This window comes from Acipenser ruthenus, chromosome 18 (genome assembly GCF_902713425.1).
Source record: "Acipenser ruthenus chromosome 18, fAciRut3.2 maternal haplotype, whole genome shotgun sequence".
NCBI classification, from domain to species: Eukaryota; Metazoa; Chordata; class Actinopteri; order Acipenseriformes; family Acipenseridae; genus Acipenser; species Acipenser ruthenus.
The window spans coordinates 33020892-33046412 of NC_081206.1; the positions used below are offsets into that span (position 1 = coordinate 33020892).

Consider the following 25521-nt stretch of genomic DNA (forward strand, 5'->3'; position numbering starts at 1 on the left):
CCTGAGTCCTTCAGCTGCTTCATGTTGCATGGTAGGTGATTCAGTTGGGTGTGTGCTGTTCATTTCACTCATTAAAACCTGCTTGCAATCGTTTGATTGGTTTACAAACAGTCTAGTGAATTCTGAGCAGCCTGCCTCTCGACGGCTTCCTTGAACCTGCTGATTTCCCTTCATTCTATTGACACAAAACTGCCTCTTGTTCCCCTGTGTGGTGAAAGTGAATGAGGAGGGATCAATATTCCTAGATAGATAGCCCTCTGTTCATTACGTTCAGTGATTGCCTTAAACACACTTCAAGCTGGGGTACCAGTGTCTTTTTACCCATCTGCTTAATCAGAGGAGAAAACCAGCAGGAATCTGTCTGTGGGTCTCATCTTAACTGTGTGCAGCAAAATATCAACTAAAACTAAAAAAATACATCAATAAATAACGTGATTAATACCTTTGTGAACAGATTCCAACTAACTAAATAACTAAATAAATAACGTGATTAGTGCCTTTGTGAATAGACTAACCCTAAATAAATAACTATATAAATAATGTGATTAGTACCTTTGTGAATAGACTAACCCTAAATAAATAACTAAATAAATACAATTTAAAAAGTGACATTCATGCTTTATCTCCAGTTCCATTGAATACAGCGTCTCTGAGATCTGCCAGCTTCTGCTCGAATCAGGAAATCTTTCTGTTTCAATGTGGTTTTAAAGCAGGGAAGGGTATATTCCCTGTGATTAATGATTGTCAGACTGTGATAAATTGAGCCAGCTTTGCTATTCACAGAGGCTTGTGTAACAGGTTAGCTGATGATCAGACAGGTGAGCAGGAATCACGAGAACAGCAAGCTTCACCTTCAGCAGTGGGATGTGCGCTTGAAACCAAGCAAAAACAAGAGACACCTTTCTGCAGGTCTTTCTGGAAAGAAATGAGCACCTGGCAGCAGCACTGCATACAGCCACAGACCTCTGTCCGTTCTCCAGGAGTCCTGTCTCCACTACCTTTCAGACTGAGCCAGGTGCTTTTATACATGTGGCCAGCTTAATTAGCAATCCATGATCGGACAGTCAGACCGCACGCAAACCCCTGAGGTCAACAGGGTACCCCTTGTTAAACTGCCTGTATCAAACTCACTGTAACCAGCACTGCAACAGCAAAACCAAGGCAGGTGAGCTAGGAGTCCTCTCCACAGGGCTAGACATACTGTACAGCATACAGTAATAACAAAGCCCGCAGTATAAATAAGTGATGAGGATTAACCACGATCGTTGGCTATGGGTTTACTCAGTCTATGAAGTGATTCCATACTGAGATGCCCCCAGGCTTGCTCTCCGAGAGAAGCAGAAAGGACCTGAATTACTGAATGAATGAGATGGTCTTGCTGGAGCAGGTCTGCGTGTAGCTTTCCAAAGAGGTGAAATCAGAGCGCAGAGACAGCGGGACGTGTCAGAAACAAGCACGATTATGTCTCTATCTCTTCAAGCGCTATCTTTCTTTCTTTTTCATTTTTTTCTGCACAGAAAAAGTAAATGCTGGCCATGCAGTTAACATAATGCATATTTCCATCCGCACTGTGACCCATGAATAATTGAAGCACAAGATGTTCTGCCAGAACTGGAGGCTGTGTTTCTCGTGTACCGACACTCCTCGGCTGCATTCAAAACATATTACAATAAAAAACACATGCTTTCTAAAAATGCTTTGTTACCCAAAAACAAAATAAAAAAACTATTGAACATTTTTATTCTACTATTAAAAATGAAATAAACACCCAAAAAATGAAAGAAAAAACTGTTCTGTAACTGGAGAATTATCTATAGTGTTGCTGGCTGATATACAGAGCTGGGACTGTTTTAAAATAAAAGTCTCTTTCTCTCTCTCTCTTCTCTCTGTCTCGCTCTCTCTCTCCCTCCCTCCTTCTCTCTCCCCCCCTCTCTCTCCCTTCTCTGTCTCTCTCTCTCTCCTCCTTCTCTCTCCCCCCTCTCTCTCTCCCCCCCCTCCCTCTCTCTCTCTCTCTCTCTCTCTCTCTCTCTCTCTCTCTCTCTCTCTCTCTCTCTCCAGTTCTGGTAAGCTGCTGAAAGCTGTTGCATTAATTATATGAAAAGCAGAGCAGCCTCCCGTAGGTTTTTGCTGCAGCCCCAAACTAAATCCCCTTCTTGTGATCATGCCTGCCCCCGAGCGGTGGGGTATTCTTTCCATATGGCTCATTGCCTGCCTGCCTCTCTGCCTCTCTGCCTGTCTCTCTGTCTCTCTGCCTCTCTGCCTGCCTGTCTGCCTGCCTGTCTCTCTGCCTGTCTGCCTCTCTGCCTGCATCATCTTTCACTTTGCTGGGGCTGCAGGCTCCTGTGACAGCCACACACAGACTGCTGCTAAATTATCCTGCCTACATACTAGTCTGAATGAAAGAGGAGAGAGGGACAGAGAGAGAAATATCCCTCTAGAGTCCCCGTTCCTCTCACTTCCTCCCTATCCCAGACTCAATGCAATTTTACGCTTGGCTTAGCTGGCCCATTCCAACCCCCCCCCCCCCCCACCCCCGTTCCTCCACATCAGGTGGTAGGCTGGTTTTTGCTCATTGGTCTCCGGCTGAGTGGCTGTATTTTGAAAGGAATCCAGCCCTGATTTTCTACTGGTCTAAGATTACTGTCAGGCAGGAATTGGAGAATGCAGTTTGGCAGCTCTTCACAGTGTATCAGTCACACACACCCACAGAAAGTCCTCTTTGCACTTCAAGCTCGTAAAAAAAAAAAAAAAAATCTGACTGTTTGTGTCGTAACACGACAGCAGAAACAGAAAGACAGAGGCAAGGGGTGGGGGGCAAACCGAAATAAAGCAAGGACTTCTTAAACCCCCTCCCCACCACCACCAGCACTAACGCCAGCTCATTCAGAAAGAAGGCTGTGTTCACATGACATTATCAAAGCGAATGGGTTGCCATGGTAACTGACACTGGCAGGCCGACCCAAGAAAACTGGATGGTGTATGGAGGAAGAGCTCCCGTGGCAGGCAAACTAAAGTAACGGCGATATTGGAGAGCGAGAGGGAGAGGGAGGGATTGAGAGAGAGAGAGAGAGAGGGAGAGGGAGGGATTGAGAGAGAGAGAGAGAGAGAGGGAGGGAGGGATTGAGAGAGAGAGAGAGGGAGAAGGAGGGATTGAGCGAGAGAGAGGGAGAGGGAGAGGGAGGGATTGAGAGAGCAGGAGTGAGAGAGTAGGACCAGAATGGAGGACGTGGTTTCCAGCTATAGCAGCCTCTATGACACATCCTCGCTGCTCCAGTTCTGCAACGGTAAAGACTTTCTGCATTTATTACTGAAAAAAAAGAGTATGAAAGCTGTCTGTGTGATTCTTGCTCAAACAGAAATAGTTTTATCCTCGGTGTTGCCACGTGAAAGAGACAGGCTTCCAGGGCTTCCTGTACTTTCTTCTTGGGTTCTGGAGGCTTTCAAAACTTTCCTGTGGCAGTGATGTGCGCCCTGGGGCAGCTGGTGCAATGCAAAACTGAACACTTGAAAACTGCTCATTTCATAACATCTGTGTCCAGATTGATCTGAGGCAACAAAACAGGTTGGGCTGTGATGCTGTGTGACAAAAAACATTTTAATGTAGTCTCTTGGGTCTACTGGGAGTGATTCAAATGTAGCAATGGAACCTTGATAAATTAGCAACATTGTTTCCTGCTGTCAGTGTTTTAATTAGGGGCTGTCTGTTGTTTGGGTGTTCAAGTTTTTTTTTTTACCTGTATGTAATGCCCCTTTCTCTAAAGATAATTCCAAAAAAAGATTGTCGTTTGTTTGGGTTTTTTCAAGATTTTGTTTTTTATAAAAAGGTGTTTTTTTTTAGGCGGGTGGGTGAAGTGCTTTACCAAAAATAGTCCCGGAGCTGTGTTTGTTTTTGATGTTATCGTCTTCACAATCTCATGAAGCATGAGAGCTGGCATGCATTGAGGATGGGTTTGTTTGAAGAGCATTTCAGAAATAGTTTCACTGCAGAGAAACAAAGGAAGTGCACTCCTGTGTGTTTGGGATGCATTGTGGTGGTTCTGAATGTAGTATGGATCCCTGTCCTGGGTGTGATGTGTAGTATGGATCTCTGTCCTGGGTGTGATGTGTAGTTTGGATCCCTGTCCTGGGTGTGATGTGTAGTATGGATCTCTGTCCTGGGTGTGATGTGTAGTATGGATCTCTGTCCTGGGTGTGATGTGTAGTATGGATCTCTGTCCTGGGTGTGATGTGTAGTATGGATCTCTGTCCTGGGTGTGATGTGTAGTATGGATCTCTGTCCTGGGTGTGATGTGTAGTATGGATCTCTGTCCTGGGTGTGATGTGTAGTATGGATCTGTGTCCTGGGTGTGATGTGTAGTATGGATCTCTGTCCTGGGTGTGATGTGTAGTACGGATCTCTGTCCTGGGTGTGATGTGTAGTATGGATCTCTGTCCTGGGTGTGATGTGTAGTTTGGATCCCTGTCCTGGGTGTGATGTGTAGTATGGATCTCTGTCCTGGGTGTGATGTGTAGTATGGATCTCTGTCCTGGGTGTGATGTGTAGTATGGATCTCTGTCCTGGGTGTGATGTGTAGTATGGATCTCTGTCCTGGGTGTGATGTGTAGTATGGATCTCTGTCCTGGGTGTGATGTGTAGTTTGGATCCCTGTCCTGGGTGTGATGTGTAGTATGGATCTCTGTCCTGGGTGTGATGTGTAGTATGGATCTCTGTCCTGGGTGTGATGTGTAGTATGGATCTCTGTCCTGGGTGTGATGTGTAGTTTGGATCCCTGTCCTGGGTGTGATGTGTAGTATGGATCTCTGTCCTGGGTGTGATGTGTAGTATGGATCTCTGTCCTGGGTGTGATGTGTAGTATGGATCTCTGTCCTGGGTGTGATGTGTAGTATGGATCTCTGTCCTGGGTGTGATGTGTAGTTTGGATCCCTGTCCTGGGTGTGATGTGTAGTATGGATCTGTGTCCTGGGTGTGATGTGTAGTATGGATCTCTGTCCTGGGTGTGATGTGTAGTATGGATCTCTGTCCTGGGTGTGATGTGTAGTATGGATCTCTGTCCTGGGTGTGATGTGTAGTATGGATCTCTGTCCTGGGTGTGATGTGTAGTATGGATCTCTGTCCTGGGTGTGATGTGTAGTACGGATCTCTGTCCTGGGTGTGATGTGTAGTATGGATCCCTGTCCTGGGTGTGATGTGTAGTATGGATCTCTGTCCTGGGTGTGATGTGTAGTATGGATCCCTGTCCTGGGTGTGATGTGTAGTATGGATCTCTGTCCTGGGTGTGATGTGTAGTATGGATCTCTGTCCTGGGTGTGATGTGTAGTATGGATCTCTGTCCTGGGTGTGATGTGTAGTATGGATCTCTGTCCTGGGTGTGATGTGTAGTATGGATCTCTGTCCTGGGTGTGATGTGTAGTATGGATCTCTGTCCTGGGTGTGATGTGTAGTATGGATCTCTGTCCTGGGTGTGATGTGTAGTATGGATCCCTGTCCTGGGTGTGATGTGTAGTATGGATCCCTGTCCTGGGTGTGATGTGTAGTATGGATCTCTGTCCTGGGTGTGATGTGTAGTATGGATCTCTGTCCTGGGTGTGATGTGTAGTATGGATCTCTGTCCTGGGTGTGATGTGTAGTTTGGATTCCTGTCCTGGGTGTGATGTGTAGTACGGATCTCTGTCCTGGGTGTGATGTGTAGTTTGGATTCCTGTCCTGGGTGTGATGTGTAGTACGGATCTCTGTCCTGGGTGTGATGTGTAGTATGGATCCCTGTCCTGGGTGTGATGTGTAGTATGGATCCCTGTCCTGGGTGTGATGTGTAGTATGGATCTGTGTCCTGGGTGTGATGTGTAGTATGGATCCCTGTCCTGGGTGTGATGTGTAGTATGGATCTCTGTCCTGGGTGTGATGTGTAGTATGGATCCCTGTCCTGGGTGTGATGTGTAGTATGGATCCCTGTCCTGGGTGTGATGTGTAGTATGGATCCCTGTCCCTGGTGTGATGTGTAGTATGGATCTCTGTCCTGGGTGTGATGTGTAGTATGGATCTCTGTCCTGGGTGTGATGTGTCACAGTGTGTGGACAGCTTCAGGAAGTTCTGTTATCCTACTTCCCCAGTCAAGCTTCCCATAGTTAAAGCATAGCCAAGTGTAATAAAGCACAGTGAAAGCATAGATAAGCACTGTAAAGAATAGCAAGGTATGATGAAACATTTTAATAAACATGGCACACCAGGGTAAAGTCTGGTACATGCATGGTGTAACCACAGGAACAGCATGGGAGAACTACGGAAATCCCTCGTAGCTATCAAGCATCTACTGATACATTGTGAATGCGGTTACGCTGAATCTATTTGAGAGATTTCCACCAGCGCTTATTAAAGGAATATTCTTTGGCCTAGCTAGGAGAGGGTGTCTGTTGAACCTACATGTTCCCATGCCGGGGGTGTAGATACTAAGCTTGGAGTGGAGAAGCGTGTTTCCCTAGAGTGACACCCAGTATCAGTTCAGTAACATGAGGACATGCGATATATCTGTGTGCTGGGACAAACCAGCATGCAAGCCTGGAAAGATTCCAATACACGCCACTTGTATTGTGACAGTTCTATTGATAATGATGCAGTGTAAGTGCTCTATGTGCCTCTGCAGTGCAAATACAGCAGACGCCTCAGGTTACTGTATATGAATGAACCTGCCGTACGCATTTTTTCATATGGGGTAGGCACGAATAAATCTTTTTAGAGGTTTAAAGGATGGATTCATAATTGATACATAGCAATAATATTTATTGATTATCTAAGCAAAACAGTTATTGATTACTATACTCAGTTTGCTGAAGTGTGAAATGCCTGCTGAAGCGCTGGACTCTGACTGCACAGATCCCTGGAGGCGTGTAAGCTTGTGCCAGAGCCCCTCCCTGCTCCAGTTGTTTGCTGGGGTTGTTGGAGAGGTAAGGATTAACACTCTACTCATGTCTATGCTAAACCAAAGCCCTTCTGGTGGTGGCACCGCTGTACCAGCTACAAGGCAAGTGCTTCAATGAGCCTAACCTTCATTCGAGGGCTGCCCAGTCCTAATCTCACGCCTCTCTACAATCTAGACCTTGTGGTAGTTTAGAAGAGGTGGGACTGCAAGAGAAGGTAGCAGTGACCTGACAATGACCACAATATAGTGACTCTCATCAGCGGCATGTAACAAAAAAAAAAAAAAAAAAAGCACTTTACTGAATCCGATCTTCACTAATATGTTTAGGCACAGTGAGCTTTAAAAGCATTCTGAATTGCGAAGAGGAACTGGAATATCTTGCATCAAAGAGCTGTTGTTTTTACCAATTAAAAGCAGCTCGGATTCTCAGAGCGCTCGGGAGCGCCAGTCGAGCAGTCTACCAGGAGGATAAGATTGATGGGACAAGGCATCAGTATTCATTTCTGAGCCACACTGCTGCTGTTAATCTCTTTTGTTTCAATGCTGATAGAGGTTATTTTTTTTTCCCTCCTCCATGGCAGAAGTTATTTATTACTATTTTTTCTAGAGTACATTTTTTTTTTCTTCTAAATTTCTATTTTCATTGGCTTTCAAACCCCCGGCCCCACCCCCAGAAATCAATACAATATGTTGCAAGCGAACCTTGCTCAATGCACAAGAGCTATATGAAGTGCTTTACCAGCCCTGGCAGTCGTTTTCCAGACTCTCAGGTGGATGTCAGTGAGGGCAGGAGGGCCAGTGGACTGTGGGGGCTTCTTCACTAGGATGCTGAACCCCTCTTAAGAGTGGTCATCGCGAGCACTCCAGCAGCAAGGCCAATCAGTTTGTACAGAAAGATCAGCAGTGTCCTAGGGTCCTGACCTCGTGACTGAAGAGAGCATCTCAGACTCTCCGGGGACACACCTTGACATCGGAGACCAAAATAAAAGCAGCTTAGTGTGTGCCACCTGGGAGCAGCTTGCCAACGTGTGCCTGCCTGGCACTGAGCTCCTGGGCTGGGGTGCCATCTAGGAAGGGGTGGTGTGTGCTGATATAACAGCAAATGTGTCTCAGATTAACATAGTCCCTTATAAACGTTTACCATGGTATTTTTTTACAGTCTTCCCATGCGTTTCCCATGGTTATAACGTACTGTGCATTTACCATAGTGTACTCTGGTTTGCCGTGTTCGTTAATATGCTTCACTCTTCTTTGCAATGCTTCCCTATGCATTACCATGCTTTCACTGTGCTTTAATACACTTTTGTATGCTTTTACTGCGGGAAACTTTTAAAAGGGGTTACACACTTAGCAGCCACACAGGCTGCAGGATCAACCTTAACACATAATCATAAGAAGAACAAGTCAGACTGTCAGTCCTTACTCTGGGGTTTGCTAACAATTGTTTTTTAAATTGTGAACAGCCGGGTCAGGCAAAGGGAAAGTGCTGAGAATGAGGAAAGCTTGTGTAACTCCGGCTCACTGCAGTGTAAGGAAGGAAGATCCTTGAGTTGACGCTGCCTAACCCACAGAACATGCTATTTTCAGCACCCACAGCCTGAAGGAACAGAGCTCCCATCCCAACTCCTCTCTACAGACAGCAGCTGGAATTCGCTGCAGTATTATAATCATGACATTGATGCTGTATGGGCTTTTACTCGTGTGTGCTTTTAAAAAAACAGTAACAAATGGAGTTGGGGCTCAATTAGCACCACTGCTTTCACAAGGCTGCGACTCGTTCCAGACTTAATCGTGGTATGTGGAAAACAGAGTCATGCAAAACAGAGTTAGCTTACAAATAACCATTTACCCCTTTTCATGACCAATTAAAGAGTAATTTAAACTACGAGCAGAGGAAATTGCTAATGCAATTTACAGTAACACTGAGCACTGCGCTTTGATTGAGGCCAAGAGCTTTAATACTAAGCAGAGAGTAATCGTACAACACACAGGACGTTCCACCTGTAAGTCAAATGAATGAACCGTTTCAATATTTTCAAAGACTTAGCCGTCCGTGTTGGAGGTTATTAATCAAGCCATCTGGTATTGGCTTTGTCCAATCCTGTGTTACTACAGTCCAGGCCAATTCTAACAGTTTCCCCAAATTTTTTAATAATTGGACAAATAGATTATCCTTGCTGAAAACACAATTTTCGTTGACATTTTAGCATTGCCTGGCTCATACCTGCTAAGAAATGACTCACGTCTGCTAAGAGCTGAGCCTATGTTCAGCACTGCTCCGAATAAGAGGGGCTGCTTCCTTGCCATTCAGCACCTCCATTATATGGGAAGAACAAAACAAATACAATAAATGTTCTCGCTGTTTAAAATGAGGTCTATTTTAATGCTCGAATCAGACGCAGGAATGAGCCGCTGTGTAACTCTGTAGTTTTAGGATGGAGGTGTTCAGATCTCCCGCTGTTTGGCTCAGTATTAGATTGCGTTGGAGGAGGATAGGCAGACGCACCAGGGAACGTGCAGGTCAACAGGATGCGGCTGATTCAATAGAATAATCCCTTTGATAACAGGCAGCAGGACATGACTGTAGGGTACGTTTGGGCAGCTCCTGTAGCCAAAGAATGCTTTACCTGAATGAACAACGGGCAGGAAAAAAAAAGATTTCACACACAGTGGTTCTGCATTACCCCTTCTAAAAGTTCACCACACACGGTAATTTGGCAGTTTTCCCCACGATGTTCACATGGTTAAACTATGCATTTACCATAGTGTATTATGGTTGGTCCGTGCCTCTCTGTGCTTCGCAATGCTTACCTGTGCTTCTGCTGTGGTAAACGTTTATAAGGGACTGCGAGTGTAAGCTTTAATAAACGAGACTAAATAGTTAGAAGCCAGTGCTCGAGGGCAGATTAGCACAGGCCAGTCCCAGCGAAGGTCAGTACAAGAGACAGAAAGGGCTGTGCTCGGTGCAGGATGAACCGAATCATTATACAGACGTGACAGAAAGGGCTGTGCTCAGCGCTGGCTGAACCAAATCATTATACAGACAGGACAGAAAGGGCTGTGCGCGGCTCTGGCTGAACCGAATCATTATACAGACGTGACAGAAAGGGCTGTGCTGGGCGCTGGCTGAACCGAATCATTATACAGACATGCTCTAGTTTTTCAGTCTAATTACCAGAGAGCACAGTGGCGATGCTTCAAAGCCTGGCTGGCTTCAAGGAACCTGTTACTATGGAGTCGGTGGAATTAGCTTTTAGTTTAGCATTCTGGTTGCAGGAGAAGAAAAGGACTCATTACGGTCGTGAAGCAGAGACAGTAGCAAATGTGTTCCGTCAGGACAGGAATTAAACATGGAGCAGGCATTCTGAATGTGTATGTGTAAGACTGACCAAACCTGTGGCCTGCCACAGACATCTCCCACTATTCAACAGCAACAGCAGCGGCACATATCCTGACTAAGCCTAATGTAAGCTGAGCCCAGCAGTGCACAAGAGAAGCACAGTATTAAACATGTAGAATTCACCAGCGGTGCACAAGAGAAGCACAGTATTAAACATGTAGAATTCACCAGTGGTGCACAAGAGAAGCACAGTATTAAACATGTAGAATTCACCAGCGGTGCACAAGAGAAGCACAGTATTAAACATGTAGAATCACCAGCGGTGCACAAGAGAAGCACAGTATTAAACATGTAGAATCACCAGCGGTGCACAAGAGAAGCACAGTATTAAACATGTAGAATCACCAGCGGTGCACAAGAGAAGCACAGTATTAAACATGTAGAATTCACCAGCGGTGCACAAGAGAAGCACAGTATTAAACATGTAGAATCACTGCTGTATCGGGTTCAGGTGGGATGGTAGTGCAGATGCTCCATGGTGCTGTATCGGGTTCAGGTGGGGTGGTAGTGCAGATGATCCATGGTGCTGTATCGGGTTCAGGTGGGGTGGTAGTGCAGATGCTCCATGGTGCTGTATCGGGTTCAGGTGGGGTGGTAGTGCAGATGCTCCATGGTGCTGTATCGGGTTCAGGTGGGGTGGTAGTGCAGATGCTCCATAGTGCTGTATCGGGTTCAGGTGGGATGGTAGTGCAGATGCTCCATGGTGCTGTATCGGGTTCAGGTGGGGTGGTAGTGCAGATGCTTCATGGTGCTGTATCGGGTTCAGGTGGGATGGTAGTGCAGATGCTCCATGGTGCTGTATCGGGTTCAGGTGGGGTGGTAGTGCAGATGCTCCATGGTGCTGTATCGGGTTCAGGTGGGATGGTAGTGCAGATGCTCCATGGTGCTGTATCGGGTTCAGGTGGGATGGTAGTGCAGATGCTTCATGGTGCTGTATCGGGTTCAGGTGGGATGGTAGTGCAGATGCTCCATGGTGCTGTATCGGGTTCAGGTGGGGTGGTAGTGCAGATGCTTCATGGTGCTGTATCGGGTTCAGGTGGGGTGGTAGTGCAGATGCTCCATGGTGCTGTATCGGGTTCAGGTGGGGTGGTTTTGCAGATAAAGCAACTTGGGTGCATTTAATGATGGGCAGAATCGCTTCTGATTAACCTTTGACCCACAATTCTGCACACCCTTAGTGCCGACCATGAACACCACAATGGTTAGTGTGCACACCAGTGGGGGTGTTCTCCTTTGAGAATGCAAACGACGCTAATGACATTCTAGAATAAGCAGCTTTGTGAATAATATTCCCCGCTGTGTCGTCATCGTGTTGTTCTTCTCCCTGTGAAGATGTGCTGGAAGATATGCCTCTCTGGTAGCAGCCAGGCAGGTTTGCATTCTGATGTAATGAATCACGGTTGATCTGTGACGATGACTGGAATGAGTATGTGGACAGACTGGAGTGGATTGTTTACAGTCTGACAAGAACAGAGGTATGCGTGTAAGGGGGGTTGGTTCTGAGAAAAGATCCTGGTCGAGTACTACTGAGAGACATCAGAGCAGGGATTTTCAAAGCATATCTTCTGAGAGTATCCAGAATCTGCTGTATGTGCATCATCACTTATTTGAAATGTGGTGGTGGCACAGAGTCTGGGCATTACTAGGGCAGCAGTGTGGAGTAGTGGTTAGGGCTCTGGACTCTTGACCGGAGGGTTGTGGGTTCAATCCCCGGTGGAGGACACTACTGCTGTACCCTTGAGCAAGGTACTTTACCTAGATTGCTCCAGTAAAAACCCAACTGTATAAATGGGTGTGACGGGGATGTAATAGGGTCCCGCTGTAATCCGCCCTCCCGATCTCGTGTGGCGTTGCATAGGGCAGCCCGAAGTCGGGGCGAACGACCTGAAAACGATCATACTGGGAGTTCTGGTGTGGTGGGTCGTTTTGCCCTGACGCGGAACCGCTCGGTCGCCGGGCTCACTTTCTGCAATCAGCTGTGCTGTGTTCGCCGGTTGGCTGAGGCGGGGGCATTAGCTGATTGCGGAGGCGGGGTTGGGCAGTATTTAGGCTGCGCGGTTTCTGCATTCGGGCTCTCTGTCCTGGGCTAGCAACAGGAGTTCGCTGGGCTGCTGCGTGTGTGTTGCTACTTACCTCTGCTCATATTCCAGACCCCTGAACAGGCGGCTGCCTGCGTCCCGACTACCTTCTTCCTTCCTGGAGCGTATGTTGGGAAGTATCCGGAAGTCTAATTCTGAGTGCTGAAGTACGCTGCAGCTAGTGTGGGAAGGAGCCAACGGCAGACACAGCGCCACCACCACTAACGTGGCCGTCTAGAGAACGGCAACTACTCTCCTTAGGAGCACTACTTAATTATTGTGTGGGACTGGTTTATTTACTCTTTTTATTTTTAACCCGGTTTTACCATAGTTGGTACTACCGGGGGTTGTTGTGTTTGTTTTGGAATACCTGGTACTCTGCCTGGGTACCGACTGTGGTTTTGGCCCTGCTGTTTTTTTAATAAACTTCTACTCAGTTGCTAGTTGGCGCTGAGGTTTGCCCACAAGTCTCCTGTGTGTGTGACGTCCTTTCTGGTCCTCCCAAAGACAACTCCCACTACCCTCTAACAATGGGTAATTGTGTGTAAAAATAATGTGATATCTTGTAACAATTGTAAGTCGCCCTGTATAAGGGCGTCTGCTAAGAAATAAATAATAATAATAATAAATTACGAAACAGTAGTTAAGGAAACCCCCTTGCAGTCTTGTTGGAAAGGCTGTTTGTTAGGCACTAATCTCCTTGCTGGGTTTTCCCAGCTCTTTTAAACCGCCTTCAGTTTATGGTGGATCAGCCATTTAGCTGATGTGTGTTTATTACTGTGCTCCCGGACATCACTGCCGGTTTATATTCTTACAGCCAAGCCCCTTTATCTTTACCTGTTGTATAATTCAAACCCTTACCTTACCGGTTTCCTAGCAACATGGCAGCATGTTGTCAGCATGGTTTTTACAGACCACAATACCCCACAGTAGAGAGACCAGGATGTCATTATTTGGTTCAGTTTTCAGAGGCATGTCATTTATATGAGGTGAAAGGTAAAAGGAAATCACTTGCACCCGTATGTCTTCAGAAGGTGCTGAGGCAGGGAAAGAAAAAATACAGTTTGTGTCGCCGGTGCTTTTATGAGGATATATTACATTTTCTGTTATCTTCCTAAAACCTTGCGAAGGCAGAACCGCGGCCAGCCCCTGGAGCTCTGGTGTGGGCTGCGTCTTTCTCTTTGTTTTCATTTGAACGTTTTAGAATCCCCGTGTGATATTGTCCTTCATAGGGTTGGCGGGAGTCAGTTCAGCAACGCATATGGTACAGAACACTGTTATGGGCTGTCTAAGCAGACTCTAATGAGCCCGGCAGCTCTGTTACGTGGTTTGCTTGTACACTTTGAACTGCTCAGGTGCCCGATACGTACAACTGCACAAGAAGTGTGCACACCCTTAAAAAAGTTCACCATAGTAAAAACATAGCCAAATGCAGTAAAGCACAGTGAAAGCACTGTGAAGCATAGGCAAGCATTGTAAATCCCAGAGGTACAGTGTGGTAAAGCAAATACTGTAGTGTACGTGCATTGGCTCAAACTGAGCTGCAATGTGATATGCATTTCCATCTGCATGTTGTAAGGTTTGCAGAATATATTTAAAGGCAAAGTATGGTAATTGCATAGCATAGCCATGGGAAAATGACCATGCAAAGTTACTGTGAACAACCTTTTTATTTTCTACTGCATTGCAAAATCTGTTACTGGGCAATGTGTGCTCGGGGTCCGTCAAGCTCTAACTCTAATGAGCATGCCTCTGCTCCGCCTCTCACCCTGTAGGCTGTAAAAGACCACACTGGACACGAATCAGTCAAGTAGCCCATGGCTTGCCATCCTGCCATAAGACCCAAGAACACTCACAGCAGCTATTGATCAGCGCGTGTGCTTGGATTCTGTTGCTCATCAGAATGAGTGGATTTTGCTGGTAATATGTTAATCTGACAGGAGCGAGGAGGGTACAAGGTACTGCGGTGCATGTTCCCTGAACTGTTCTTACAGTATCATCTGAAAATACACATCCTTCCATTGCAATCTGGCTTTACTTCCATACAATGCTGTGTTTGTGTGTCAACAGCCAGGCAGGCAGGGAGAGCATAAAGAAGTGCTGTGCTGAACAAGAATAGTTCAAATGTGTGTTTTTCAAACAGCCATTTATTTCATTTAATCAATACAAAATCGAGCTGGAAAATGAGAAAATTCCTATTTCTTTGTTGTTTGTGCAGAAGCCAAAACAGTGACAGCATCTGTTCAAGATCTTGGCTCGAAATCTTTTCCAGAAAAGAAAGAAAGAAAGAAAGAATGTCAATCAGTATAAAAAGTTGCTTCAATCAAGTAATTCATGCGTTCTCAAAAAAGAAATATGTTGCAGAACTAGCTGTTTGCTGCTGTGTGGTTGTTTTGAATTTTTGAATGGGGTGAGCATAGCTGTTACAGTACGCCTCGTTTATCTCACTGTTCTGCATTTACTGGTAATGTGTTTATTCAGTTTGCAGTCATTGTATTTTGCATCATGTGGCAAGTGTCTGTTGAACTGTATTGCATGTTGCAGAGATGGAAATGTATGACTTTGATGATGGAGCAAGCCTCTAACGTTAGGGCAAAGCGCGTCTGCCCTGTAATGTGATTTTGGTGACATGCTTGCCCGGTCCTTTACCATCGGTGTTACACTTTGGGGATGTGGCCTCATTTGCATGTTAGCGTCGAGTGATTTCGATGACGGCGCAGACGTCTAACCAGGTAGGGCTCCTGCTGCCCAGCAGTCCAAGCTGCTCCACACCCGAGCTTACCAATGAAGTGCGGCTCAGCTCACAGGACATCCTGCAGTGGCTCAAACCGAGCCCCAGTGTGACCAGCATTTCCATCTGTGGATTGCAAGATTTTCAGAGCAAAAATGAATGAAGTGCATCTTCCCTTTGGGATCATACCCCATTATCACAAGCTTCTTCACAGTAGAGATATCCAGTAGCAGCTTGCCTCTTTCAATTATCTTCTTTTTTGTATTTAAAATTGGTCTTAATCAAATGGTGTTTTCATTTACTGTGGTAAAAGAACAGCAAAGTGTAGCAAACCATAGTGAAAGCATGGAAAAGTACAGGTAAGCATGGTTAAATGTATCTGCATGAGGAAAGCATATTAAACTACCAAATTACTGTGCAAAGATACCAGGGCAAACTTTTAAAAGGAGTTGCGCTGTAGGTTTGAGCTCTGTGTTTTTCTGCCTGCAGTTCATTTTTCCCTGAGGTTTTCTTTTAATGGACTTGGTTTCCACATGAATGGAGCTTTCCCATTAAATAAATAAAAAAGGAAAAGGTTTGAAATTGCTAAACTAGTGTTATATGAAGCGTTCACAGTACATGAGGCTGGGGTTTAGCATGTTTGAACCATGTGACTCCTCTATCCACTCCCAGCAGTGAAGCACCTAAAACATATGTTACAAAAAAATAGAAAAAAAAATAATAATAATAATAATGCATTTGGATCTGCACATACAGGAACGTCTGCCAGGTTTCCACAACAATACCCTTTTCAACTCCATTTCTGTTTAGCTTTATCTCCTACCTACACTTTAAAAGACCCCGACTGTAATCCCTCTGCAAAGCCAAAGCTTTAAGATAGCCGCTGCGATGAAAGGGGTTCTCGCCAGGCTTTGATGATAAAGAGCAGCAGCTCTGTTTGAATCGCATTTCTCTCTATTCCTGTGCCACCAAGCAGCCTCGGAGCCCGGCAGCGCTTCCCTGCTGACTTTCTGTGGGTTCGCCCTGCTGGCAGTAGCTGTGGGATCAGTCCTCAGACAACAGTGTTACATTTATATAGTGCTTCTCATGCACTGACGCTTCTCAAAGGTGCAGTGACCGCGGAACACTAAATGTGTCTCCCATTGTGCGCTCCGTGACGCTCCACTTGCAGCTGTGAAAGGGTGCAATACCCGCAGCAGTGAGTTTCTTTTATAACATGCTTTGATATCCACTCATGACTAGCGCTCAGCCAGCTCATCTCAATTCACTCTGTCCCCTGGCCCAGGTTAGAAACAGGTTTAAGAGGTGCAAGACGGTTTCCTATGCAAGCTAATCCCCCTGCCCCAGCCAGGTCTGCAGTTCAAGTATGGCTTCCAGAGCATGGCATGCACGTTTTATATACAAACAGCTACTTGTTGACAGATGTCATGGCATGCTCCTCATCACAGCACACTGCTGGAATACTGTATGGTGTTTCCAAATGCATTTCACTCTTTTGGTTTTGGTGCACATACATGCTTTCCTGTTTGATTGCATGCATGCCCAGACTGCTAAACAAATCAATCCAGTGCTTTCCTCCACTAACCCCAGCAGCCAGCGTGTTTTTAAAAGAGGCTGCAATCCCCACAGGAGACCTGGTTAAGTAATGAAACAGCATGCTCACAAACATGCTTGTAAGCACGCTATTGCTTTAGATGGACACTGCTGACCCGAAACAAGGACTAACAAATGTATACTGTGCATTAAGTCTCATTATTCAATTATGGATCCGTGCAGTCTCTTATGAAAGTGTCCCATAGTAAAAGCAAAGCACAGTGTAATAAAGCATAGTGAAAGCATGGTAAAACAGGTAAGCATTGCAGAAACCATAGTACATTATGGTAAATGCATAGTATAACCATGGGAAAAGCATGGAGGAAAATCCTAAATCACTGTGCAAATTGACAGTGGGAGGCTTGTATAAGGGGTACTGCAAGCACACAGCAGATAGGGAGGCAGTGCGTGTGGTAGGCTTGTATAAGGGGTACTGCAAGCACACAGCAGATAGGGAGGCAGTGTGTCGTGCTGCTCCATGTGTTTGAAATGCGTTTGCAAACGTGGGCATGCACGAGTGCGTGATGTGCATCTGCTTCTATTTATAGTGTTTAAATAGTTTCAACCAGAAGCTAACCTCAACCTAAAACTCCCTGTAATCTGCTACTTCGTTAGCTAATAAGCTTCTTTTAAGGCGTTCCACCTCTTTGTGAAAACTTGGATTAAATTGGATTGCCTGTTTTTTTTATCTTCTCAGGCTGGGGGTAATCCCTATAGGAAACGTATCTCTCTGCACTTTTGAGACTGATTGTACAGTCTGTGAGAGATGGTTCAGCTTGGAAAGGGAAAGGATCGCGTAGTATTACACTGTACGCTGTTGTTGCTTCTAGTAGTAAACATGAATTTATACAGCCACAATTTTCTTGATTCTCACAGAGTGCCACCTAGTGGCGCGGAGGTTGTAATTCTGCAATTTGGGTCTTAAAGAAGATTCTCATGTAATCCACTCACTTATCTGCAGCTGGGTTCAGTTACTTGCCTTGGAACTGATAATGACCAAAAGGCAACCCAGTGTATATTCAAGCCTGCACCAGCACAGCAATACCACAGCCTGGTGCTCTGGGAAGGGGGGGTGTTGAATTATAAATGCAGTGTGTGAAATATAATTTTTTTTTTTTTTTTTAAAAGCTGTTTCTTAAGCAAAAATAAATAGAAAACACTGCTGATTGCGTATCCTGCTCTTTATCGCTGGTACCTCGTGTGGTGTCTCTTTAGAAGCACAATATTATGACTGTGAAATGCAATTACACGAGGAGGCTGTAAGCATTCCTTCATCTTACTTGCAGTTACCTGCCCCTAGGATACATAGCACTGGAATCTAAATTAATATAGTACAAAAGCAACATAACTAGAGTCCTGGAGTCAGCGGAGCCTGGCTTTGTGAAGACAGCATCATAACTACAGCAAGAGATGCTTGTCTGAATAATACAGTCCTGCTGCTAATTACTGATTGCAGATGTGTCTTGTATCTGCAGAGAAAGTGCAAAAGATAACATAGATTTTTGTTGCTGTTGTTGTTGTTTTATTAAGATAGACTTTGCTCTGTTTTGGAAACAGCTCAATTCACATGACACTAACATCAAAGAAGAACAGCAGGGAGTGTGGTGGCATCAGATGCATGAATAACAAAAGCAAACAGACAGCAGAGCCAAGGCAGACCTTTAACCTATGTAGTGATACAATACTAAAAGGTACTTTTAAATGATTGATTATGAGTCAACAGCTCCTGAGAAGCTAGCCCAGTGAAGACATTGAGAAAGATTTCTAGGCAAAACTGCCTTTGACTTTGGCTTCCCAGCTATCTAAATCAAGAGTCAGCCGTGTGGGCACGGGGTTTTAGTTTTTATTTCCCGTTCTTGAATCTGTTTTATTCTATGATAAAAGGGAAGGAGATGTCTGGGAATGCAATATATTATTGTTTGCTGTAAGCAGATGCATTGGGATGTAGTTGAGGTAGTGGCGATGCAGAGGTGAGACGATATATCAGTCTGTCTCCAGAGACCCCTGTCTGGAATCCAGGAAAATTCTACTCTGTTAAAAGATAAATCACAAAGGGGACGAGAGTCTGCTGCTCAGCCTCATTAATCCTGCTGGGCTGGGGGCTGACAGTGGCGGGGGTGTAATCCCAAGAAGCTCGCAATGCACAATGCTGGGTGAATCTGTATCAACAAGCAGGCAGAAAGACCCCCAGACACCGTATACAGATCGCTAGCTGCATATGGATTGTATTAGTTTCTCAGTCACAGTACGGCTCAGTTCCTTTTTCAGAGAGGAATCCCTCCATTACGACCACCAAAGAAAAATGAGTTCTAGAACAGGGAGATGTTCAGATAAGAAGGGTCTGACAGACTGCACGAGGGAGTTTATCGTGATTGTTTGAATGTGTGTCACAATTTCATTTCCATTTCTAAATGCTCATGAGCTATCAAGATGTATCTGCAAGGATGATGGGATTCCATGACATTGTTCAGACGGCCCTTATCTGGGATGGGACATTAATCACTGCATGGGTGACATTAATGCATCTTATCATTACAGAGAAGAGAGCTGTAGAACTGAAACGCAGTATTAGACGCGTGCTGCCTGAGAGAGGGGGGATGGGGTTGGGGTAACCGAACCCTGATGGAGTTGTTTTAGTTAAACTGGAAGTCTTCATCCCGAAACAGTTACTCCCCCCCCTCCCCTGGGGATCTCTCAGCTGACTCGCTTGTTCTGCTAGATTACAAAAGCGAGTGTTGTTTGAGAAACAAATTCTTTCCATTAGCCACAGTCTGACCTACGTTATTCTGTCACTGAATCAACTCTGAGCTTCTTACTCATTCCTATGACTAATTTCATGTTTGTGGGAGTTCATTTGGGTGAAACATCAGGTATGAAAACAGGGCCCTTGCTGCATTGCAGTTTTGATTAGGCTCATCTGAACAGCTCATGTGTTCCTAGTTAAGCACACAGTAAAACCAGCATTGGGTGATACTGCTGTGCAATGAGAGTCTAATCTCCATCCCTTAACACACTGGGGAATGGGTGATACTGCTGTGCAATGAGAGTCTAATCTCCATCCCTTAACACACTGGGGAATGGGTGATACTGCTGTGCAATGAGAGTCTAATCTCCATCCCTTAACACACTGGGGAATGGGTGATACTGCTGTGCAATGAGAGTCTAATCTCCATCCCTTAACACACTGGGGAATGGGTGATACTGCTGTGCAATGAGAGTATAATCTCCATCCCTTAACACACTGGGGAATGGGTGATACTGCTGTGCAATGAGAGTCTAATCTCCATCCCTTAACACACTGGGGAATGGGTGATACTGCTGTGCAATGAGAGTCTAATCTCCATCCCTTAACACACTGGGGAATGGGTGATACTGCTGTGCAATGAGAGTCTAATCTCCATCCCTTAACACACTGGGGAATGGGTGATACTGCTGTGCAATGAGAGTCTAATCTCCATCCCTTAACACACTGGGGAATGGGTGATACTGCTGTGCAATGAGAGTCTAATCTCCATCCCTTAACACACTGGGGAATGGGTGATACTGCTGTGCAATGAGAGTATAATCTCCATCCCTTAACACACTGGGGAATGGGTGATACTGCTGTGCAATGAGAGTCTAATCTCCATCCCTTAACACACTGGGGAATGGGTGATACTGCTGTGCAATGAGAGTATAATCTCCATCCCTTAACACACTGGGGCCTAGGATTGAAAGAAGATTTAAACACTGCCACTTCTTGTGTCTGTAATGTGTGTAAAGAGAATAGTGAGGAGGTTTCAAACTCAGTCTGTCTGTCGTGTGTAAAGAGAATAGTGAGGAGGTTTCAAACTCAGTCGATGTGTGTAAAGGGAATAGTACTGACAGCAGGTCCTTTAAATATTTATCATTCATTCTCACTTTGATCCTGCTGTTCAGCATTTCCCAAAAGTATTTTTTTTGCATGTAGGAAGAATAATCTGAGCTATTGGGCTGAGCTAAATACATCATCCGTTGAAAGTACAGTGTACCGTCTACAGTTCCAGTCGTGCATGGTAACTAAAACACTCTTCAGATAAGCTGTTACAGTTCAGTGAAAACTACTGTCTACTACAGCAGATTCCAAACTTCACTATTAGTCTTTACACAAATGTTTCTTATGGGAAATGTTGTTCAGGTTACTACATCAATTTTCGTAGTGCAAAAATGTTTTCTGAAACATGCCTTGGCACTTTGTCAAAGGGAGCCTATGTCTGGCAAACCCTAATGGCACCATTGATTGTTGTGTTTCCTTGTTTGCTCCCTGTCCTGTGACGATCCATACCAGCAATCCCTGGTTCTCTCTTCGTTCCTCTGCAGATGACAGCGCCTCGGCTGCCAGCAGCATGGAGGTGACTGACCGCATCGCCTCCCTGGAGCAGCGAGTCCAGATGCAGGAGGACGAGCTCCAGCTGCTGAAGTCTGCACTAGCCGACGTCGTCCGGAGGCTCAACATCTCTGAAGAACAGCAGGCCATGCAGAACAGGAAGGGACCCACCAAAGGTAACCCCCAAACCTGCTTATGTAACATACTGTAGGGAGCCTCGGAGCCCTTCGTCTCCAGCCCCTGTCCAGGGCTGTTCATGTTTGCGAGGTTTCTGTTGTGCTTGTTTCCTTGGCAATGCAGATAGTCCTGCTCCCACCAGGGTCATTTAGCCTCTGGCTCAACTCTGCTCTGTTGTAGCCATCTCATATATAAAGCCCAGCCAGCTAACTGATCTATTAGGACATGTTTCTGAAAATCCAATTGAATTTTAATAAAAATGAAAAGTTACGATTGGAGTCCGTATCTGCCCCCACAACGTGTTGCAGGGTGTGTATTGTTTATCTTGTAGTCTATTAAAATGCAGGGTAGTGTCTTCTCATCTCCTCCTTCAGTTCTTTTTCTGTGTTCTGTCTGTTTCCTCTTCATTCTACACCTCCTCAGTTCTCTTTCTTCTCCCTCTGTTTCTCTCCCCTGTAACGCTATGGATCTATAGATCAGCCTTCCACCAAAAAAACAGCCCCTTCAGAGGCTGCTAGATCTGGCAATGTGTCCAAGCCAGGTAAGAGCCACAAAGCACCCTGACTGCTGTGCTGCGACCCCGGGGAGTTGCTTGGAGCTTGTGGTTTGAAACCCTCACACAGTAACATGGCGACACGGTTGTCTTTGTGTGTGTGACACTTTGTGGCATGGATAGCTAACTGAACTGTTAAAGCACAGTAAAGTGAAATTGACACAGATTGTTTTAAAGCCATTAAGAAGCATGATGTATGCATTTGTAAATCTTATTTGTAATATCATTTTGAAAGAACATATATGATTTCCTCAGGCTTCCTCAATTCTGCTTCCTTCAAAGATTGCATGGAAGCAAGTCACGTGCAAAGGATACAACATTCAAATTAAAATGTGTCTTTCTGCATGCATGACAGTCTTGCTCTTTGCTGAACTTTCCAATCTCCTAAGTCTCACGCTGGACCCATCACAACTCTTCCACATTCGGTGTGGTGTGGTATTGGGAATTCAGCTTGGTGCACATTCCTCGTGGATGCAGTGTGTTAGTTGCACTGTGCTCACCTCTCAGATACGGTGCTAAGCCTTTGCTAGGTCCTGGTTTCTCCTAGTATATATAGTTCCAGATGATTTTTTTTCATATTAATGTTTTTTTTTTTTTTTTTTTTATATATAAGTGTTTATCTGGCTCACTTGGTGGAATGGTGTAAATGATATGATTTTAATCAAGTCTACATTTGTACAGATGGTATCCAGATGCAGTAATTTAGACATGTATTGAATTCAGCATTGCAACACCTAGCAATATATATAGAGAGGCTTTATAATAAGCATATTTAGGTACTGCACAACTTCTCAGGGTTTAATATTTCATAAGTTACCGCTTGCTATTATTTTGTATGCTATACCACTCTACGGCTTGTTGCTAGTAAAACCTCCTTAATAAGAACCCAATGGGGCCAATTAAAATGGTTATTGCAATTCAGAGTGTGTATTGTTTATCTTGTAATCTATTAACTATGCAGAAGTTAGCTTGTGCTTATCCCAAGGCAGCCGAATGGACCCCGCCAGGATCAGGGACCGCACTCGTGCATCCTGCAGTACTGCTGCGGTTCATCCAGGCACGCAGCTGCATGTTCACTGGAACGCATGAGCACAGCGGCGTCTGTTCAGTAAACACATGGGGCAAGGCAGAGACAGTGCTAGTCTAGCCAGTGCTGAACCCCAATGCACTGAATCACTGAACCTCACTGTCCGCAATCTGCAGCCTCTTCTGATCTACCGTCTGTCTGCTGTAGAAACTGGCAAGCCAGTGTTATCAGTGCGGGGGCTTTCCTTTCCCATGGGTCTGCCATAGGGAAAGAGGATGAAATGGACAGCAGCTGGCCAGAAACAGTAATTAAAGTATGTAAGAATTCCACGTGTCGCACACGTTTGTTTAACGGGGTTCTACTGAAAATATCAGTATTAAAATACAAACAAGCTCTGCTATTGCAGCCACGTGAACACAGGTGCATTCGCTTCAGTGTGCATGTCTTTGCAGTCTTAGAGAATGAAGCACTCAATCTACACCTTTTATTACGGCTTCAGCGTTTGCATTCCAAATCATTGTTCTTCTTTCTGTTACACTGGATTCCAGAATTTGAAATCATCAGTTCTGCTGTGGAAGCGGCGTTGCTACTTTGTTACTCTGGCATTCTGAAACGGCGCGATGAATCACTGTCATGTTCTTGATTGCTGTGTTTTTTTTTTCTTGTGTATTACAGCGAGACCGCTGATGCCGACATTGCCTCTGAGGCCCGTTGTGAATAATGGAACGGTACTACCAAAGAAAACGAGCGGCTCACTGCCTTCTCCATCTGGAGCCAGGAAGGACACTTCATCACCAGCAAACAAGAGGTACCACCGCCTAGGGGACCCCAACAAAGAGAATCACGGGGGGGGCAGTGCAGACAAGAGGTATACCGCCTAGGGGACCCCAACAAAGAGAATCATAGGGGGGGCAGTGCAGACAAGAGGTACCACCGCCTAGGGGACCCCAACAAAGAGAATCAAAGGGGGGGCAGTGCAGACAAGAGGTATACCGCCTCCGGGGACCCCAACAAAGAGAATCAAAGGGGGGGCAGTGCAGACAAGAGGTATACCGCCTCCGGGGACCCCGACAAAGAGAATCACGGGGGGGGGGGCAGTGCAAACAAGAGGTACCACCGCCTAGGGGACCCCAACAAAGAGAATCATAGGGGGGGCAGTGCAAACAAGAGGTATACCGCCTCCGGGGACCCCGACAAAGAGAATCACGGGGGGGGGGGGGGGGGGGGGGTGGCAGTGCAGTCTCCACACCCATTCACATGCTATACTCACACTCTTTTTAACACTGCACTGGTGCGCTGGATAATTGCAGCAGGCTCTTTATGTACCACGGTCCTGGCAGCACTGTAAGAGCTTCCTAACTGTGCCTTTACTGGATGCGCCACTCTGGAGCCCCCGTACTGTGAGTCTTTAAGAGCCAGTGCAGGTGTGTTTTATTTCAACCCCGTTCTTTCAAATATATCTCTAATGAAATAAAAGATTAGGTGCATGCATGTTCTTGATCTTTCATAGAATTTGTAGAATTTCATGGCACCTCTGCTTCACTAGAGCAGGTGATGATGAAATGTAGAACATTGTTTGGATATACTGGATGTTAAGATGCAGCTGAGATACTGAAAACCTGCAAGGCATACGGGAGTGTGTGATCCTGCTTCTGGAAGGATCTTGTACAGAGTTAACGAAGCCTTCAGTTCAATTACTTGCTACAAGAAAAAAGGGAGTATTGAACATGATATCTGTCATTTCTCTAATGCAATTGTCACGGGTCCCAGGCCTCACGGAACCGATTGACTGAAAAGTGTGGAACAAAGACCAGGACAGGACGCGCTGACTCCCCCAAGCCTGGTCTAGACAAACCCATCCTGTGAATTACACGCCACAACGCGGTCGGTTCTGAGGATATAGACTACAGACTGGGTTTTTTTTATAGTACCTGTTTTACAGTTAGTCCAGTTAAACACACAGAGGTGTTTTTCAATTGCAGTGAGTGAAGAGGGTGTATTCCACTGCTATCAATCAGCCATTCAATTACCGGCCAGAGCTGTGAATCACTGAGCGTGGGGCACAGAGGCTACCCATGTATCAGATTCATGTTCTCCAGTAGGGCTTTCCCAGGGCTGCATGCAGCTGCTGATAATATGCACTAATTCAGCCTGGCAGCTATCCCAGTAAAATGCTTGCTTTCACTTCATAGTTTCATATTCCCAGCTGATGCCTGAGCACATGCATCGTGTCATTGCACACTCTTGTTTGAATCCTTCATTGTACATGTTTTTTTTTTCATATGGCTAAATCACAGAATGTACTGTAGGGAAGGGCGTTGTTAGTTTAAGGGTCCATTTGATTTCAATTATTACAACACAGTTCCATCTGGAAATGTTTTTTGTTCCGAGTGTTTTAATTGGTTGTAATTCGGAGTTCAGGGAGGTGCTACAGAGGGGAGAGGGAGGAGCATGCAGCACAGGTATTGGTTGATTGTAATTGACCTGGGGTGATGGGAATACAAATAAACAGTGGAGGGATATTGGTTCATTTTATTGTGATTCTTTTGCACCTGAAATCGATGTTTTAGTAGTTTATAAACTGAGATCAATTCTGTTAAAGCAAATATATTTGAGTTGTTAGTGAAAGGAACCAGCGGTTGCCTGGTCTGTCTCGTCCGTCCTCTCTGTTTTTCTGTTTTTGGTTTTTTTTTATAGAAAATG

At 45.4% G+C, this 25521-nt stretch overlaps 1 protein-coding gene across 8 annotated transcripts in view; it reads left to right on the forward strand.

Moving 5' to 3' along the window:
• Positions 1-25521, forward strand: part of LOC117419909 (echinoderm microtubule-associated protein-like 1) — a 58246-nt gene that overhangs the window by 10154 nt on the left and 22571 nt on the right. For 5 of the 8 annotated variants that reach the window (XM_058992083.1, XM_058992076.1, XM_058992077.1 and 2 more), the window contains exons 2-4: positions 21055-21237; positions 21714-21779; positions 23494-23626. In XM_058992083.1, coding sequence (XP_058848066.1) covers positions 21055-21237; positions 21714-21779; positions 23494-23626 — 382 coding nt within the window. Of the gene's footprint in view, positions 1-3156; positions 3285-21054; positions 21238-21713; positions 21780-23493; positions 23627-25521 lie in introns of those variants that run through there. The other 3 variants (XM_058992084.1, XM_058992082.1, XM_058992081.1) reach the window with 2 other exon arrangements.